Here is a 19379-nt window from a genome sequence, read left to right as displayed (position 1 = left end):
TTGAGGAGCGACCTTTCAGGTTATGTCGATATAGGACTCGTTTTACTGTGGATATAGATACTTTGTGCCTGTTCCCTCCAGCATCTTCACAAGGTCCTTTGCTGTTGTTCTGGGATTGATTTGCACTTTTCCCACCAAAGTACGTTCATCTCTAGGAGACAGAATGCGTCTCCTTCCTGAGCAGTATGATGGTTGCGTGGTCCCATGGTGTTTATACTAGCGTACTATTGTTTGTACAGATGAACGTAGTACCTTCAGGCGTTTGGAAATTGCTCCCAAGGATGAACCAGACTTGTGGCGGTCTACAAATTTTATTCTGAGGTCTTGGCTGATTTCTTTTGATTTTCCCATGATGTCAAGCAAAGAGGCACTGGGTTTGAAGGTAGGCCTTGAAATACATCCACAGGTACACCTCCAATTGACTCAAATTATGTCAATTAGCCTATCAGAAGCTTCTAAAGCCATGACATCATTTTCTGGAATTTTCCAAGCTGTTTAAAGGCACAGTCAATTTAGTGCATGTAAACTTCTGACCCACTGGAATTGTGATACAGTGAAATAATGTGTCTGTGAACAATTGTTGTAAAAATTAGTTGTGTCATGCACAAAGTAGATGTCCTAACCGACTTGCCAAAACTAGTTTGTTTACAAGAAATTTGTGGCGTGGTTGAAAAACGAGTTTTAATGACTCCAACCTAAGTGAATGTAAACTTCCGATTTCAACTGTATATATCAACCATGCCCATTTAGATGGTTCGCTGGACAAAGTCTATGAAGAAAATTAATGGCGTTTTTGTATAAACGCTGATAATAAAGTATGTGGTAAACCCAGGCTTAGTAGATTTTACACGTTTTTTTATATGAGATGATCACCTAACATCGCTTTATGTGATTTTTGAGGAATGTATGTTAATAAAAAAGGCTTCATAATTCATGAAGTTCGTGTTAACTGACTGCTATTATCTCATATAACAAAACGTATAAGACGTATTCTCCTAAACCTGTTAACCTCAGACCTTATTTTCGGCGGTTATTCCAAAACCCTATTCTTTTTAGTTTGTCCCATAGGGATGGCTGAATGAACTAGATCAAACTAATTTCCGGGTTTTAGGACTACACCCTGGCGAGCTCTATTGCGTTTCAAAAACAACGTTTTTCAATTTCGGACCAACTCCACCTATCTCGCTCCTGGTATCGGATTGAAAGCTTGCTTCGTCATTTCTGTCGCAGTGAGTTTCCGTGTTTTTGCCGCGTTCAAAGCAACTGGGAACTCGGAAAAATACAAAGTCAAATCATGACGTCAGCGTTCTTCAGCTCGGAAGGTCGGAGCTCTCCAATTCCCACGTTGGATTTCCGAGTTGGATGACCGTTCAAATAGATTTTTCCCAGTCGGAGCTCGTTTTTTTTTTTTTAGTTCACAGTTGTTTTGAACTCATTGAAGTCGGAAGTCAGAGATTTCCGAGTTCCCAGTTGTGTTGAACGCGGCATTAGCTACAACAACATCTCACATATGCAATGGTTGGTGTGCAGTGATGGCTTTTATAAAGAGGAAAGAACGATCGAAAGAAAGGTTCGTAGTTGGAAAACATTATAGGCTTCCTATGGGGTTGTGTTGGAAGAGATTTGTGCAATCTAATGTTGTCTTGGAAATTGCCAGGGCGCATGCTGACAAGCCTGACCGAGCACAGAGGTCTGACTTCGGGCAAGGAAATGCAATTGAGATCCTGGGATTTCCGTGTTTGTAGGCCAGTCTATTTTATGACTTGACCGTAGATGCTGTTTGTTTTGACTGTCTGGTCGTGAAGAAAATTGATACATTGTTACACGTGTAGTAGAGTAGACGAGATGTTAACAATGTATACATTTTCCCAGGACATTACAATTAAGTTTAATGTACAGTCTGTGATAATTACGCTACATTTGTTGCATTCATTGTTTACCTACTGATTCTGTAAGAATATAACTGATAAATCCTTCATGACCTTAGTACAGCTATCTTCCCCCGCCATAAACTCAAATTAGGTTGTGTACTATAGGCCTATTCCATTATATATATTTTTACTATGAAAACTAAACAATCGGATTCAAAATATGTTTAAAACTGTTATTTTGATATAATGGACTGTCAGTCCTTGCATCCATAGCCCCATCTATGAATTTGAAAGTGGTTTACATTTGTCCAGCACCATACCATCCCTTATAGCCAATGGCATTGCCCAAATGGCAAATCAATTGGAACTTAATGTTATTATGCGACACAGAAAAAAATGTAGTTGAGGTTATTCTAGGTCATTCTTTTGAGTCATGACCTCAAACATGTGGTAGTTCTGTGTGAAAATGCAGCTAAAATGTCTGAATTGAAGGAGCTCTTCACCGCCATTGTTTTTTTTCGGTGTGTCTCCCCTAGGTTTTCTCTCCTGTTGCTGGACCTGGAAGAGTATTACTTTGAACAGCACACAGTGTATCATGTGACAACCAGTTCAGCCAAAAAAAGGTAATGTCTGAAATTGACTGACTGACAGGTCCACCCAATTCTATCCCCTATCTAAGTCATGGTGGATAGCAGCACAGTAGTAGCAGCACTGATACTCTTTACTCCTTGCAGAAAGATCAGAGGGTCACTCAAAGTATGCTCCAAATCCATCATATTTGAACCTGAGGACCATGTGGAGCCCATTTTAAAGGTGTGTTTTTGTGCATTGTAGTACAGCACCACTTACCAAGGAGGATTTACTCAAATGGAGCTCAGAGCCCGTATTTACAAAATGTATCGAAAAGGAGCACTGATCTCGGATCAGTTTTGCCTTTAAAATCATAATGAATGGATAGGAGGATCTGATCCTCGACCAGATCGTTGCTTTATAAATAGTGTACATCGGTTCGTTCATTCATACTGATTTTAACCTCTACCAGATTCCTCTCAGAGATTGCAAAAAGATTGAAGCGGTTGAAGAAAAGGACCAGAATCCTTTCAATGAGTAAGTCTAATTTAATTTGCAATTAAACTGGGTTTATCCACATACATAAACCAATAAGATGACAACTTCATTGATTTGAATGTTTATTTTTTATAGGAGCAAACCAGCTGGCCTCACCATTTTATGCAAACAGGTGTGTTTAATTAAAGTGTTTACATTTTAATTAAGGAACATTTACCAACATTTTGTCATAGAATGTTGCTGACATTATTCTGTATAAATATGTTTAGTACAACTAATCTAATGCACATTTTAACTTCAGGTTTACCTTATCAAAGAGAACAATGTGGTTGCACCTTACAGAGTTGAAAGGGTGAGTACATGAAATGTCAATTAGATCTGTGATGCAGGTTGTCCATATGTCCGATTTTATAAACATGACATGATTTATAATCAACAGCTGTAGGACAATTGATCATTTTGCACATTGTATGACTTTTCAAACCATTTCTAATAGGGAGACAGTACCTTTGTCTTCCATCTGGAAGTTTTCAGTAAAACGGAGGATGTTGTCCAAACACTACTTCAGGTATGTAACGGTACCGTAGCCGGATTATTACAGCCGTGAAAGTGGTTGCCTTCCATGTTGTAATGCAGCTTTTGCTTGTTCTCATTCATTGTTTTCATCCACTTCTCCAGCTGCATAGGGCCTCTTGTCTGGACAAGCTTGGAGACCAGACTGCAATGGTAAGTCATAACTGTACAAAACTGCAACACTAGAAGTACCAAAACATTGTGAAAACAGATGGTTTTATCGTGCAACTGAGAATATTGTTTGTCTACATACCGTACATCGAACTGGATTGAACTGTTGAATAAGTAGTTTCAAACCCCATTTAGCTCCCCTGTTTACCACAGCATTGTTGTATACAGCACATGTAAGCAGTTTATGTTTTTGTGCTTCTAGATTGCTGCTAATTTACAATCCAGATTGGCAAGAACTTCATTTGACAAGAACAGGTATGTACTTAAATAATATGAGAATAAGCTCTTAGTCACAACCTTGGTGTGATACTGAAATACTTAAATAATGCACTGAGTGTCTAATTCCTCTCCAGTTAGCTACAATATATATCACAATGTATGGTTTGTTAGATTAAAATGCATATAATACAATATTTCTGGGTTCTCAGCTTTCAGAATGTTTCAGAAATACCACACATGGAATGCGAGGCGGAGATGGTCACTCCATTGGTTACAAACCCTGGTCACGTGTGTATAACTGACCAATGCCTCTACTTCCAACCACTCAATGGCTATCCTGTGAGTTATCCATACGTACACATGTTATGCCAGTTTGCCATTATTAATTGCGATTTCTCTAAGATGGAAAATGTCTTCCTTGTTGGGATTTTGTGAAGATACAATCTGGTTTCTGTCTCCTCTTCCACAATGTTCGTTTCAGGAACAGGTAGTCCGGATCGAGCTCCATCGAGTGAAACAAATCTATAAGCGAAGGCATGGACTCAGGCCATTGGTGAGTGCGATGCTCAGGAGGTTTTTCAACCGAGCAACGTAGAAACCGATTAATTTCTCATTCTGGTTATTATCTAGTGACCTGAAGAGTAGTGGTTGTATTCGTTTCAAGTCATTAATCTGAAATATTTGCATCATGTTGGTCTAACTAGTCAAACTATGCCGCTTTTTCACACCCCGACCAAGTTTAGTTCCATAAATGTAGACGCCTGAGGATGCTCTTTCCCCAACTATAATGTGTTTTTCTCTCCCTCCCTAACTGACTCACTCTGTCTTGATCAGGGGCTGGAGGTGTTCTGTACTGAAAACGACTTCTGCTCTGACATCTATCTGAAGTTTTACAAGACCAGTGACAGAAATGACCTCTACTACTACATCGCCACGTTTCTGGGTCAGTAACACACAGCAAGTTACATAGCAAACATACAAACACATTTTGCAGGAAGACCTCACGTCAGCTCTTTCTCTCTGAGTTGATCCTGGTGAGACCATAAATACCTCTATTGGCCCTGGTCAAAAGCACTGCGCTATAGGGAATAAGGTGCTATTTGGATTGCATTCCGTAATGACATATAAACATACCAGATTCCTGATTGGTCTCTCTCCCTCTCGCAGAGAACCACATGGTGGAACACACAGCGGAGAGTTACATGCTGCAGTGGCAGCGGGGTCACCTCAGTAACTACCAGTACCTTCTGCACCTCAACAACCTGGCTGACCGCAGCGGCAACGATCTGTCTCAGTACCCCGTTTTCCCCTGGATCATCGCTGACTACAACAGCACAGAGCTTGGTGAGTGGGGCGCAAGGTCTAGTTTTGGGTAACACCTTTTGACAGACAGAAATTTGACGGACTGGAGTACATTGGGATCATGTAGCTTCGGGCTGAAATATTTTGAGCCATTGTTGTATATTAGCATATTTGGATGTTGTCCATCTTTCCTATTCATTTGGAATTGCTCTATACCTGTGTAGTAACACTGTAATTACTGTAGTAACACCAACATGTGGTTCCATAGTTAGTAGGTCATTGTTTTGTAATGGATCCTTTTGATTCTGTCTCAGATATGATGAACCCCGCAACTTTCCGTGACCTGAGCAAGCCTGTGGGAGCGCTGAATAAAGAGAGACTAGAGAGATTGTTGGTGAGACTACCCTTTGTCCTAGGCTCAATGACCCCTTGCATTATTTCCCCCTTCGAGTCAGGACTGATGTGCCGCAGTTTAGAAAATAGGATTAAATACTTGATATTTGTAAAACCTAGGGATGTTAATCGGTTAGCTGCCGAAAATAAATTTGACCGGTCATGCTTATTGGTCTATAGGTTAATTTGCATAATTTTGTGGAATGAAATTGGCGAGTGTGTATTTTCATTAGTCGTTATGTATCTTATTTATCACAGGCCCACAGCATACAGAGCCTAGTTTGAGGAGCGGAATGGCCTACCACCTGTCAGACAGCTCGAGAGTAGTTACTCAAAAAGTTAGTACTGGAGTGAAGCCTGCTTTTGTAAGCCCAGTCATTGCGCAACAAATTACAATTCTAAATGCAATCGCGTGCTAAACTGTTTTGATGGCAACGATTTAAAAATATCTAATTAAAGCGTGCATCCCATTCGCTATTTGATTGCATAGGCTGTAGTCAACGGTAGGCAAGCGATCAGCACTTCACCTACAACTTTACAATGCAAGGAAGATTTTTTTGGGGAAACCTGAATGTTTTACTCTACTTCAAATAATGAGGCATGTCTAACCTTGCTTCAAAGTAGCCTAGCCAAAATCCATCCATAGAAACATGGAGGTAATTATTTTATAAAGACTTCCTCGTGCCATTAACCAGCATTTCTCTCCTGTTCTATTGTTTTTTTATATCAACTTTCTTTCGTTGTCCAAAAGCCAAAGGCACAATCCTAGTCATATTAGCAACCCCCATCCTAGTTGTTCCTTGTAGATTCACCCTCATTCTATGTTTTTAATATATATTTTTCTCGCTCACATATGGATCCGCTGACATTAGGTATGCAGTTTAGAACAGTTTTTCCCCCCCAAATAGCATTTTGGCAAATGTTTGAAAATGACGTTTAGTTAGCTGCATTATTACAGCAGTTGCTGCTATATCCTTTTGACTGTAAAACATAAAGCTTGCTATTGTTGCATGTTTTCATTAAGCTCTTAATGAAAAATGTCAGTTCCTTGCATGCATGCGAAGTATTTTCTGTTGGTCACATAATTTTACTGGTTGGGAAAAAATGTGACCGTTTGTTAATAAAGGTTGGCCAGTCGGCAGCAAAATGTACTGAAATTTGCACCCCGAGTAAAACCACAATAAAATGTTCTAACTAGGGTGCATCTCTCGCTTCCTTACAGTCCCGGTACAGAGACATGCCTGATCCTTGTTTCATGTACGGCAGTCATTACTCCTCTCCAGGCTATGTGCTTTTCTACTTAGTCAGAGTAGGTATGTCAACGCCTTCTTATATTGTTTGACATATAGTACCACATTTTGACTACATACATTGCCACTGTGTGTGTGGTTATTTCAAAAGGAAGCTTTTATGTAATTTAATGTACTCTCTGAGAAGGTTTACATGACATACTATTTGTTTTTTCTGACCATCTTCTCCCTTGCAGCCCCAGAACACATGCTGTGTCTTCAAAATGGCCGCTATGACAATGCAGACCGCATGTTCAATAGGTTAGTAGCTTGCTTCTAGTTCTGCCCGAGAAAGTTAATGTCACCCGTTTTGGTTATTCATTTAAAGAAGGAAAAATCACCTATTACATAACTATTACACAAAAATATAAAAGCAATGTAATGGCCCATTTTCTGTAAGGTATCTGTGACCAAAATATGCATATCTGTGTACCCAGTCATGTGAAATCCATATTGTAGGACCTAATTAATTAATTTCAGTTGACTGATTTCCATATATGAGCTGTAACTCAGTAAAATCTTTGAAATTATTGCACGTGTGCTTATTTCTGTTCAGAGTACTATGTAGTTACAGTGTAACAACCATTGCAGACAATAACCTAACCAGGAGAAATTAGGAGACAGGAGGAAATTATGTGTAAGACTTTTAGTAACATTGTACTACAATGTAACAATCTTTAACAACCAACTCTGTAATTACAATGTTGTTACAAGGATATACTGTACGTCTATTTACAATGTACTTACCCAGGACCCCTTAGAGTCAATGTCAGCTCCCCCGCAAACATCAAATTAGCATAATAAAAAAATCCCCATAGAATTCTGTCAGTTTAAGATGTTTTTTTTTGCTTTGGATGCATCTCCGTCCATCACATCCACCGATGTCGCACTTCCGCATCTGTGGTGAAAGGTGACAGAGCTAGAGCGGTGTTTGTCAGACCATGAGACATCCCTAAAATCGATCTTCTCACAAAATTGAAGGTTTGGCCTACTCTTGAAAGATGAGACTTGCTCTACGAAAACGTCTTGGGACTCGTCTGAAGTCGGTAAAGCCGATCTGCCTGTAGCATCCAAAGAGTTTGGTCTACACACTAATATGACCCATCTATGGAAAGGTGAGACTGTTTTGCTCTAGGACGCCACAGGCATCACGAGACTCGTCTGAAGGTCCCCTGGTACCAGTTAAAAAAATGAATGGAAGTATACAGTGCATTCGGAAAGTATTCAGACCCCTTCCCTTTTTCCACATTTTGTTACGTTGCAGCCTTATTCTAAAATTGATTAAAAAATGTTTTCCCTCATCAATCTACACACAATACCCCATAATGACAAAGTGAAAAACGTTTTTTTGAATTTTAGAAACAACAGAAATACCTTATTTACATAATTATTCAGACCCTTTGCTATGAGACTCGAGATTGAGCTCAGGTGCTTCTTGTTTCCATTGATCATCCTTTCCGATGTTTCTTTAACTTTATTGGAGCCACCTGTGGTAAATTCAATTGATTGGACATGATTTGGAAAGGCACATGAACGGGGAAGCGTGGTGGTAGCATGGTGGTGGTAGCATCATGTATGGAGATGTTTTTCAGCGGTAGGGACTGGGAGACTAGTCTGAGGGAAAGATGAACGGAGCAAAGTACAGAGAGATCCTTGAATAAAAACCTGCTCCAGAGCGCTCAGGACCTCAGACTGGGGCGAAGGTTCACCCTCCAACAGGACAACGACCCTAAGCACACAGCCAAGACAATGCAGGAGTGGCTTCGGGACAAGTCTCTGAATGTCTTTGAGTGGCCCAGCCAGAGCCTGAACTTAAACCTGATCTAACATCACTGGAGAGACCTGAAAATAGGTGTGCAGCAATGCTCTCCATCCAACCTGACAGAGGTTGAGAGGATCTGCAGAGAAGAATGGGAGAAACTGCCCAAATACAGGTGTGCCAAGCTTGTAGCGTCATACCCAAGAAGACTCAAGGCTGTAATCTCTGCCAAAGGTGCTTCCACAAAGTTCTGAGTAAAGGGTCTGTGATTTTTCAGTATTTTTTATTGTGTAGATAGTTTTTTACTCAATTTAATCGATTTTATTTTAGATATACAGTGAGGGAAAAAAGTATTTGATCCCCTGCTGATTTTGTACGTTTGCCCACTGACAAAGAAATTATCAGTCTATAATTTTAATGGTAGGTTTATTTGAACAGTGAGAGACAGAATAACAACAAAAATATCCAGAAAAACGCATGTCAAAAATGTTATAAATTGATTTGCATTTTAATGAGGGAAATAAGTATTTGACCCCTTCTCAATCAAAAAGATTTCTGGCTCCCAGGTGTCTTTCATACAGGTAACGAACGGAGATTAGGAGCACACTCTTAAAGGGAGTGCTCCTAATCTCAGTTTCTTACCTGTATAAAAGATACCTGTCCACAGAAGCAATCAATCAATCAGATTCCAAACTCTCCACCATGGCCAAGACCAAAGAGCTCTCCAAGGATGTCAGGGACAAGATTGTAGACCTACACAAGGCTGGAATGGGCTACAAGACCATCGCCAAGCAGCTTGGTGAGAAGGTGACAACAGTTTCTGTGATTATTCGCAAATGGAAGAAACACAAAAGAACTGTCAATCTCCCTCAGCCTGGGGCTCCATGCAAGATCTCACCTCGTGGAGTTGCAATGATCATGAGAACGGTGAGGAATCAGCCCAGAACTACACAGGAGGATCTTGTCAATGATCTCAAGGCAGCTGGGACCATAGTCATCAAGAAAACAATTGGTAACACACTATGCCGTGAAGGACTGATATCCTGCAGCGCCCGCAAGGTCCCCCTGCTCAAGAAAGCACATATACATGCCCGTCTGAAGTTTGCCAATGAACATCTGAATGATTCAGAGGACAACTGGGTGAACGTGTTGTGGTCAGATGAGACCAAAATGGAGTTCTTTGGCATCAACCCAACTTGCCGTGTTTGGAGGAGGAGGAATGCTGCCTATGACCCCAAGAAACCATCCCCACCGTCAAACATGGAGGTGGAAACATTATGCTTTGGGGGTGTTTTTCTGCTAAAGGGACAGGACAACTTCACCGCATCAAAGGGACGATGGACGGGGCCATGTACCGTCAAATCTTGGGTGAAAACCTCCTTCCCTCAGCCAGGGTATTGAAAATGGGTCGTGGATGGGTATTCCAGCATGACAATGACCCAAAACACACGGCCAAGGCAACAAAGGAGTGGCTCAAGAAGAAGCACATTAAGGTCCTGGAGTGGCCTAGCCAGTCTCCAGACCTTAATCCCATAGAAAATCTGTGGAGGGAGCTGAAGGTTCGAGTTGCCAAACGTCAGCCTCGAAACCTTAATGACTTGAAGAAGATCTGCAAAGAGGAGTGGGACAAAATCCCTCCTGAGATGTGTGCAAACCTGGTGGCCAACTACAAGAAACGTCTGACCTCTGTGATTGCCAACAAGGGTTTTGCCACCAAGTACTAAGTCATGTTTTGCAGAGGGGTCAAATACTTATTTCCCTCATTAAAATGCAAATCAATTCATAACATTTTTGACATGCGTTTTTCTGGATTTTTTTGTTGATATTCTGTCTCTCACTGTTCAAATAAACCTACCATTAAAATTATAGACTGATAATTTCTTTGTCAGTGGGCAAACGTACAAAATCAGCAGGGGATCAAATACTTTTTTCCCTCACTGTATATATTTATTTCCCATCGCTGCAACTCCCATACGGACTCGGGAGAGGCGAAGGTCGAGAGCCATTTATTCTCCCCCGAAACACGACCCTGCAAAGCCACACTGCTTGCTTGACCCGGAAGCCAGCCTCACCAATGTGTCGGAGGAAACACTGTACAACCGTGTCAGCGTGCATTGCGTCGCCTCATGGGTCTCCCGGTCGCGGACGGCTGCGACACAGTGACGCCTCAGCCGCTGCGCCACTCGGGAGGCCTAATTTCATCAATTTTAGAAAAAGGCTGTAACGTAACAAAATGCGGAAAAAGTCCAGGTGTCTGAATACTTTCCGAATGTAATGTGTATGGAGACTGTTTAGTGCCAAAAATAAGGTGTAAATTACATGTAAAAACAGAACTAATGTTTCCTGATCTTATATCGCTCAGAAAATGGGTTTCCATGGCCATGCAGTCTCCCACAAGCCTAAGATCACCATGCACAACGCAAAGCATCTGCTGGAGTTGTGTAAAGCTCGCCGGCATTGGACTCTGGAGCAGTGGTAATGTGTTTTCTGGAGTCATGAATCACGCTTCACCATCTGGCAAACTGACGGATAAATCTGTGTTTGGCGGATGCCAGGAGAACGCTACCTGCCCCAATGCATAGTGCCAACTGTGAAGTTTGGTGGAGAAGGAATAATGGTCTGGGGCTGTTTTTCATGGTTCCGGTGAAGGGAAATCTTAACGCTACAGCATAGAATGACATTCTAGTCGATTCTGTGGTTCCAATTTTGTGGCAACAGTTTGGGCAAGGCCCTTTCCTGTTTCAGCATGACAAAAAAGTGCAACGCGAGATCCATACAGAAATGGTTTGTCGAGATCGGTGTGAAAGAACTTGACTGGCCTGCACAGAGCCCTGACCTCAACTCCATCGAACACCTTTGGGATGAATTGGAACGCTGACTGTGAGCCAGGTCTAATCGCCCAACATCAGTGCCGACCTCACTAATGCTCCCCGCAGCAATGTTCCAACATCTAGTGGAAAGCCTTCCCAAAAGAGTGGAGGCTGTTATCGCAGTAAAGGGGGGACCAACTCCATATAAATGCCCATGATTTTGGAATGAGCTGTTCGATGAGCAGCTGTCCACATACTTTTGGTCATGTGGTGTAGCAGTAAGGCCAAATCAATTTTTAAATCAAATATTTTTTGTATATATTTTTGGGATACTTCAAGGGGTCTTACTTTTTTTTTTAAATCAAATCGCAAAGGGATGCTTGGTATGACCTTCTTAAAACAATTCCATATAGCTTAGTAGTACTTCCCTCCCCTCCCCCTGGTTAGACAGGGCTTAGACTCTTATGGATTTGACAAAGATTCATATTCCAGACTCAAAGCAATAACTATTAGTAAAATGTACTAATTAGTTAGTAAAACGTACTAACACAGGTTGGTAAAGGTCCTAGACTATTTATCAACCTTTGTATTACATGTGGATTCGTTGGTAGTGGTACATGTAACAAGATGAGATTTTGGTTTGAGTTAGCAACATGGTATTTAAGAGCTGACTTTCAAATGTGTAATTACAAAAGGTTAGTTACACAGTAGAACAAGAAAATGTGCAATAGCATCAGTAATTACACATGTGAAATAACCTTCAGCAAGTAGATGTGTAATTACACATTTCTTGTTCCAATTGTGCAACTACTATGTTACTACAGTTGTTGCTGTGTAGTTACATAGTAATAGGGGCAATTTAAAGATGCACTATGCAGAAATTGCTGCGCCATTTCCTGGTTGCTAAAATTCTAATAGTTCGCATCATTTCAGTTTATGTGACAAAACAAGCAAGTATAGTGCAGAGAATCATTGTACCATCTAAACTGCTGTGAAATATCTTTTCCATAACCAAAAATGTTTTATTTTCAGAGGTTTGAAGCTGGTGTACAAATCCAAACGTAAAAGACTCAAAAAAGAAACTTAAGAATGGGAAGCATAGAACTAGTGTGTATAGAACTACCGTTTTTTAGACTTGCTTTCAATGAGAATGACAGATCTATACACACTCTTTTGAGTGAATTTGGTCGGGTCACACAAAAAGTTGCATATTGCAGCTTTAATGTAAAGTGTTAGCCAATTAGGTTTACAATATTTGACTGAATCAACCATGCCATATTGTTGAACATGGGTTTATTAATGTGTTTGCAGCATTGGAGAAACGTGGAAAAATTGCTTAGAGGGTGCAACTGACTTCAAAGAGGTAAAAAGTACCTTGAATGGAAAATCTTTTATAATGATCAGAATTGTATAATACCAAATCTCCCTTTGCACATTATTTCTGTCACATGTGGACGTTTCCTCGTCAACCATCTGTTTCAGTTGATCCCAGACTTCTATGGGAATGACCCCAGCTTTCTGCTAAACTGCCTTAGTCTGGATCTGGGGAAGAAGCAAGGTGGAAGCTCGGTTCAAGATGTAGTTCTTCCGCCATGGGCTGCAGGTAACAACTACAACAGGGAAACCATTTTTTGGGTGTTATATTTTGAGTGATATTATTTTGGTTGTGTGTGTTGTTTATGTTCATTATTCTCCTGTATGTATGTTGTAGATGCCAGTGATTTTCTTCAGAAGAGTCAGAAAGCGCTGGAGAGTCAGTACGTGTCAGAACACCTGCACGAGTGGATCGACCTGGTGTTTGGCTTCAAGCAAAAAGGAAGTGAAGCCGTGGCAGCCCACAATGGTACAAGACACCTGGATCTTATCAGAGACTGAGTATCCATTTGCCTGATGATGAAACGTTGTTTTTAATTAATACGGGTGTGATGTAATGATGTTGATTTCCCTGGTTTTATTGGCAGTGTTCCATCCGTTGACATATGAGGGTGGCATTGACTGTGATAGGTAATGAAACCATTCAGTGTTAACCATTCAGTGTTATCCACCTCTCCATATTTCAGACATATCCAGGAAACTGATTAAATGATTGATGAAATACTGTTTCCTTCTCTGTTCTCTCCCTCTGAACAGTATAGAGGACCCCAATGAGAAGATTGCTATGTTGATTCAGATCCTGGAGTTTGGGCAAACCCCGACGCAACTGTTCACCACCCCACACCCGCAGAGGATAACACCCAGATTCCAGAGCATATCGCGAACACCCAGTGTAAACACACCCCTCAACGAGCTTTCTCCAGGTAACACCCTCACCCACACACTGACAGACAGACAAGCACAGGGAACAAACTCACTCACTTGTACTCACAGGCAGACAGTCAATCAAATACTGACATTGCAAAATGTCGGTTTGTTGGATCTTTTCCCCGTCAGACTCAACATTTTTGCTTTCGCGATATAATCGCAAATGCCAGTTGTTGAAGTTTGGAGGTGTAGTGTTAATTAACCCGTTCTTTTTTTTTAGCATCCACCAGTGAGGACTCCTCCTTTGAAGACCTAACCGAAGAGACTAGGAGACTGGCTTGGAACAACATAGCTAAACTCAAGTTGATGTCCACCCACAAAATCCATAAAGAGTGAGTGAGAATTTAAACTGTAATTTTTCTCTCCGCCCCTAAAATATGTTCACCCTGTTATTGGACAGGGACTTTTCAACTTGATCACCTCTGACTGAATACACTCCTTGCAAAAACACAGGGCTGTGACAGGCATCGCAGTGACTCGGACCGCGTCGTCTGTCTTCACAACATCACAAGGTCTGGAAAACCTAGCAGCTTGTAAAGTAAACTTTGGTTATGTTTTAGAATATGGTGAATTCAAATATTGCTGAGCCTTTCCATGTGAACATTAATGTCCAATTAATATGAGTATCATTTGCTATTGAAGTCTGATAAAGACTAAAAGTACTTGTCTCCTCCAGACTCGACACTGAAGATGTTCTCCAGAGAGTCTAATGGATTGCAGAGAAGCATGTCCTTCTCCAACATGGTACTGAGCAGAATGTTATCCCCTCTCGCCCCCTTTACTGTGAAACCATTTCCATTATTATGAGATGAAAGTATGAATTGGTATTCTGCATTTTATTCCTGCAGGCATTATCGTCGTGCTTGATGCTACCAGAGGATAAGGCCGTAGTCTGCTCCTCGTGGGACAATAATGTGTGAGCATTTTCAGTTCATCACTTGACCATTATCTTAACATTATTCATCACAACATGGCCTATTCCAGTCATCACAACATGGCCTATTCCAGTCATCACAACATGGCCTATTCCAGTCATCACAACATGGCCTTTTCCAGTCATCACAACATGGCCTTTTCCAGTCATCACAACATGGCCTTTTCCAATCATCACAACATGGCCTATTCCAGTCATCACAACATGGCCTATTCCAGTCATCACAACATGGCCTTTTCCAGTCATCACAACATGGCCTTTTCCAGTCATCACAACATGGCCTTTTCCAGTCATCACAACATGGCCTATTCCAGTCATCACAACATGGCCTATTCCAGTCATCACAACATGGCCTTTTCCAGTCATCACAACATGGCCTATTCCAGTCATCACAACATGGCCTATTCCAGTCATCACATCCATTCACACCCAGTGTTCTTCCTCCCCAGGTATTTCTACTCGATACCATTTGGCAGGCGTCAGGACACGTTGATGGGCCATGATGATGCCATCAGTAAGATGTGCTGGAAGGACAACCAGCTTTACACTGCATCCTGGGACTCTACAGTCAAGGTTAGGGACACATCATGATCTTGATGATGAACACCATGGGTGTAAAATGATAGCCTTTTTTCAAATGATCTTTATATTGCTTAATTCATTTCTAATTCAGCTGTTTGACAATATAATAGGCCTGTATGAATGTTAACATTTCTATTGAAGGTTTGGCAATGTGACTCTGTCGATATCGCGAATAATAAGAGATGCCAATTCGAGTTGCTGGCAGAGTTTGAACACGAAGCGGGGGTAAGGGCCTGCCTATCACCTCACATGATGCTAACGTGTCTCTCAGAAATGACTTTACTGTTTGCAATCTGTTTGAGTCTTTCTGTCCAACAGCCTTACCCTAACCTATGTTTTCTCCATTTCCAGGTGAACACTATTAACCTAAACCCAGCGGGTACTTTGTTGGTGTCAGGGACTAAGGATGGAACCGCCACCATTTGGGATACCAGTAGCTCAGTACAACTCCATCAAGTCCACTGTCATTCAGGAAAGATCCACGATATGGCCTTTAGTCCTGGTACGTATGTAATACTAACTAATACATCCCTCAGTCCCAGTATGGACTATACATGGGAGCATTTACCAAATGTTTACTGGTAGTTTAATCCTTATCATTGAGGACTCCACCCACAGTTTGGGAATAACTGTACTAGGGTAATACAATGAATGATGATGTCTGCTGGTTATTGTCAATGGGGTTTATAATTACTCACTTTCACTCTACACCTTTGCTATCTCTGCATAATATACACGAAACATGACTGAGCCAACTTATCAAAGGCTTTTATTTCTTTTCACAGACAGCAGACACATCTTGAGTGTAGGAGAGGACTCGTGTCTGAAGGTAATCGACGTCCAGACAGGCATGATGATCTCATCTGTGCAAGCTGATGAGGAGCAGCGGTAAGGCCACACCCACGCTGTCCCACTTCCATTTCAGTCCATGGCAACTTCCTTTAGTCCCTGCTCAGAAAGATCTGGAAGGAACTTACCAGGTAAAGCAATATGGTGATAGCCTCATGAATCCCTTTAATTAGCTGAGTGGAGCTTCTGCCATATTTCTTACACCTATCCAACCCTGGATTTGTGAACAGAGGTGACGGGCCAGAATGGAACAGGTTACTATGCCTGTATCCTCATTCGTCTCTGGCTCATAATGTGCATCTACACAAATATAATGACCCTTGCCTGACTGTTACCATGTCCCTGGGGACAGGTGTTTCTGCTGGGACGGGAACACAGTCCTGTCGGGTGGTCAGTCCGGACACCTCCAGGTCCTGGACCTGCTAAGCAACAAAGTGACCACCAGGATCCCCGGACATTCAGGTACACCAAACATCATCACTAAAATGTCAAAACACAAATGAAACGGCATAAATGAATACCAGTACACTTCAATTAAATCTGGTATCATTCAAACGGTCCCTCGTGTATACATGTGCAGAATAAATTGCTCTTAATCTTTCATTTTTCTTCGGCCTTGACCAGGTGCAGTCACAGCGATGTGGATGAACGAGCAGTGTAGCACGGTGATCACAGGTGGCGAAGACAAGCAGATCATCTTCTGGAAACTTGACTGTTGACCACGGTGCTAGATAGTCCCTCTGTATGTGTATGTACAGAGGTGAAGTCCAAGAGGGACACTCACAATGAGACATCTTTTATACTGTCTGGCTCCAACCAAAGAGGCTATCATCGTCGGTCAAGGTAACTACTTAGGCTGGCTGGCTCACCCAGAGATGGTAACGCATTATCATTGCACATATGACTTTACAAATATACTGGTCCAGTTAGCAGGGACAACAATCATACTCCTGTCTGGAGTTCTCAAACAAAATCTAATTATGAACAATATAACCATCCTCAACCATGTTAGCGTAACATATTAACCATCCTCAACCATGTTAGCGTAACATATTAACCATTCTCAATCATGTTAGAGTAACATATTGGCCATCCTCAACCATGTTAGCGTAACATATCGGCCATCCTCAACCATGTTAGCGTAACATATTGGCCATCCTCAACCATGTTAGCGTAACATATCGGCCATCCTCAACCATGTTAGCGTAACAACTTGGCCATCCTCAATCATGTTAGCGTAACATATTGGCCATCCTCAATCATGTTAGCGTAACATATTGGCCATCCTCAATCATGTTAGCGTAACATATTGGCCATCCTCAACCATGTTAGCGTAACAACTTGACCATCCTCAACCATGTTAGCGTAACATATTGGCCGTCCTCAATCATGTTAGCGTAACATATTGGCCATCCTCAATCATGTTAGCGTAACAACTTGGCCATCCTCAATCATGTTAGCGTAACAACTTGGCCATCCTCAACCATGTTAGCGTAACAACTTGGCCATCCTCAACCATGTTAGCGTAACAACTTGGCCATCCTCAACCATGTTAGCGTAACATATTGGCCATCCTCAACCATGTTAGCGTAACATATTGGCCATCCTCAACCATGTTAGCGTAACATATTGGCCATCCTCAACCATGTTAGCGTAACAACTTGGCCATCCTCAACCATGTTAGCGTAACAACTTGGCCATCCTCAACCATGTTAGCGTAACATATTGGACATCCTCAACCATGTTAGCCAATAGAAATGTCAATTTGAAACCAGTGAGGGTGGTATGGCGATGATTAGATTCTGCACATGCCCTCTTGCAGCATTCCCATGCTAAGTTTGCACTTCAATGCTTTTGCCAGACAGTGAGTCAACCCAGGTTTCTTTAGATTAGTTTTTTTACATTATCTTACTGTACAGCATATTTTGCTTTTCTGTCTATTGTTTAAGCGTTCATTCAGTTGTCATAGTGCCTTAGTGACTGGCCATTTAATCACGATGTAATTGACCACATAGTGGTCGGAATAAACCTCTGGCACAAAACAAACTGTATAGCAAGCAGTGTTTCAGAATTAACTGCAGTAGAGATTATCATGACAATAAATAAATGTACAATGTAACACACTTTGAGCACCTGGAAAAGCTCTATATAAATCCACTCCATTCATAGTATTATTAAATACACACGTGCTACATAAAAAATATATTCATTCGATTTATTTTCCCCACAATTTTCATTTGAGAGCAGCAGTAATTCATTGCTAATGCATGGAAAATGTCCAAGAGTTATTGTAGACACACAAAAAAAGGAATATATTAATACACCTAACTGTTGAACTTACACTGAGGCATAATTCAAAATACTGTTTATAAGCGCTTTGACCCAACTGTATTTGAGGAACTGCTTTACTGAGACTGAGTAGACTCAGGAACTCTCACCCATGCAAAGAGTGCATTTCTTTCAAGTTTGTCAACCTTGTTATAGCAAGATAAATGTGTGTGTTACTGAAGCGTGGTGCTATGGCATAGACTGCCAATGCACTGTGTAGCTAACCATATACCACCCTGTACGTCCATTTTAACAGAGATGACCCATCTTGTTTTATTACTTTAGATTTGATTTACATTATGTGGAGCTTAAACCTGTATTAACAAGGTAGTTACATAGCCAAGTACTGTAGAATGTAATTGCAGTATTGGAACATAGTTTTAAGTACTATGATACATGTTTGCCATTTGTGTAAAATTACACATTTAGACTTTTTTTATATGCATCGGATTTGTGATGGGGAAACCTCCAATTTAGATGTGGTTTAACCTCCCCTTTTCCTAGAAATATTGCTTTCGATTGCACAGTTGTCTCCACTGTGATCAGTTTATTTGCGAGTCCTTGTAATCGTGTAATCATTAAACAGGTGTAACAGTTGTAAGTAATATGTAACAAAATGTACTCAGACTCTAGTACCACTACTAGCACTGTAAGTAAAAGCTGCCAGCAGCATTTGGCCTAATGGGAAGTAGCTAAAAATGAAGCAGTGCCCTCCTAGTGACGTAAGTGAATGTATTTGAGTGAGATTGCTGAGAAAAACTATGCTGTAAATCGGGATGTCTACTATCTTTCAGGCCTCAGGGCTAACAGTGTTATGTTGCTGCAGTATGTCCTCCCAGCTTTTGTGTACTGTACAGATCCTGCTCAATAAAATATTGCACATCTGTGAATATACAATTTTTTTTTTCTTGGTGTCATTTTGTGGTACTG

At 41.2% G+C, this 19379-nt stretch overlaps 1 protein-coding gene across 3 annotated transcripts; it reads left to right on the top strand.

Moving 5' to 3' along the window:
• The first annotated feature begins 1251 nt into the window (after window positions 1-1251).
• nsmaf (neutral sphingomyelinase (N-SMase) activation associated factor) lies at window positions 1252-19344 on the top strand. 3 transcript variants are annotated; one of them, XM_071328808.1, is made up of 31 exons: window positions 1252-1570; window positions 2408-2494; window positions 2606-2684; window positions 2914-2978; window positions 3075-3111; window positions 3241-3291; window positions 3436-3507; window positions 3618-3665; window positions 3886-3938; window positions 4112-4241; window positions 4384-4455; window positions 4737-4845; window positions 5070-5246; window positions 5519-5598; window positions 6820-6910; window positions 7084-7147; window positions 12767-12818; window positions 12938-13058; window positions 13167-13298; window positions 13417-13459; window positions 13586-13752; window positions 13977-14088; window positions 14210-14268; window positions 14433-14500; window positions 14605-14672; window positions 15140-15263; window positions 15414-15497; window positions 15624-15774; window positions 16058-16160; window positions 16474-16583; window positions 16746-19344. In XM_071328808.1, the coding sequence occupies exons 1-31, from the start codon at window positions 1533-1535 to the stop codon at window positions 16838-16840; spliced, it is 2742 nt and encodes a 913-aa protein (XP_071184909.1). In that variant the 5' UTR covers window positions 1252-1532; the 3' UTR covers window positions 16841-19344. The 3 variants fall into 3 exon arrangements, with proteins under 3 accessions (XP_071184909.1, XP_071184910.1, XP_071184911.1); XM_071328809.1 differs by lacking the exons at window positions 1252-1570; window positions 2408-2494; window positions 2606-2684; ... (8 more) ...; window positions 4737-4845; window positions 5070-5246 and having other exon boundaries at window positions 5555-5598; window positions 6820-6906; XM_071328810.1 differs by lacking the exons at window positions 1252-1570; window positions 2408-2494; window positions 2606-2684; ... (13 more) ...; window positions 12767-12818; window positions 12938-13058 and having other exon boundaries at window positions 13591-13752.
• The last annotated feature ends 35 nt before the right edge of the window (window positions 19345-19379 follow it).

Source organism: Salvelinus alpinus, chromosome 10, assembly GCF_045679555.1.
Source record: "Salvelinus alpinus chromosome 10, SLU_Salpinus.1, whole genome shotgun sequence".
Classification (NCBI taxonomy): Eukaryota; Metazoa; Chordata; class Actinopteri; order Salmoniformes; family Salmonidae; genus Salvelinus; species Salvelinus alpinus.
Note: the sequence above shows the minus strand (reverse complement) of the source record. Positions and strands in the feature narration are given on the sequence as shown.

Excerpts from the sequence above, each read along its gene's own strand:
- nsmaf (XM_071328808.1), top strand. The coding sequence starts at position 1,533 with ATGGCTTTTATAAAGAGGAAAGAACGATCGAAAGAAAG. Across the intron at positions 2,685-2,913 it reads ATGTGGAGCCCATTTTAAAG|ATTCCTCTCAGAGATTGCAA; the intron begins GTGTGTTTTTGT and ends AACCTCTACCAG. Across the intron at positions 2,979-3,074 it reads GACCAGAATCCTTTCAATGA|GAGCAAACCAGCTGGCCTCA; the intron begins GTAAGTCTAATT and ends TATTTTTTATAG.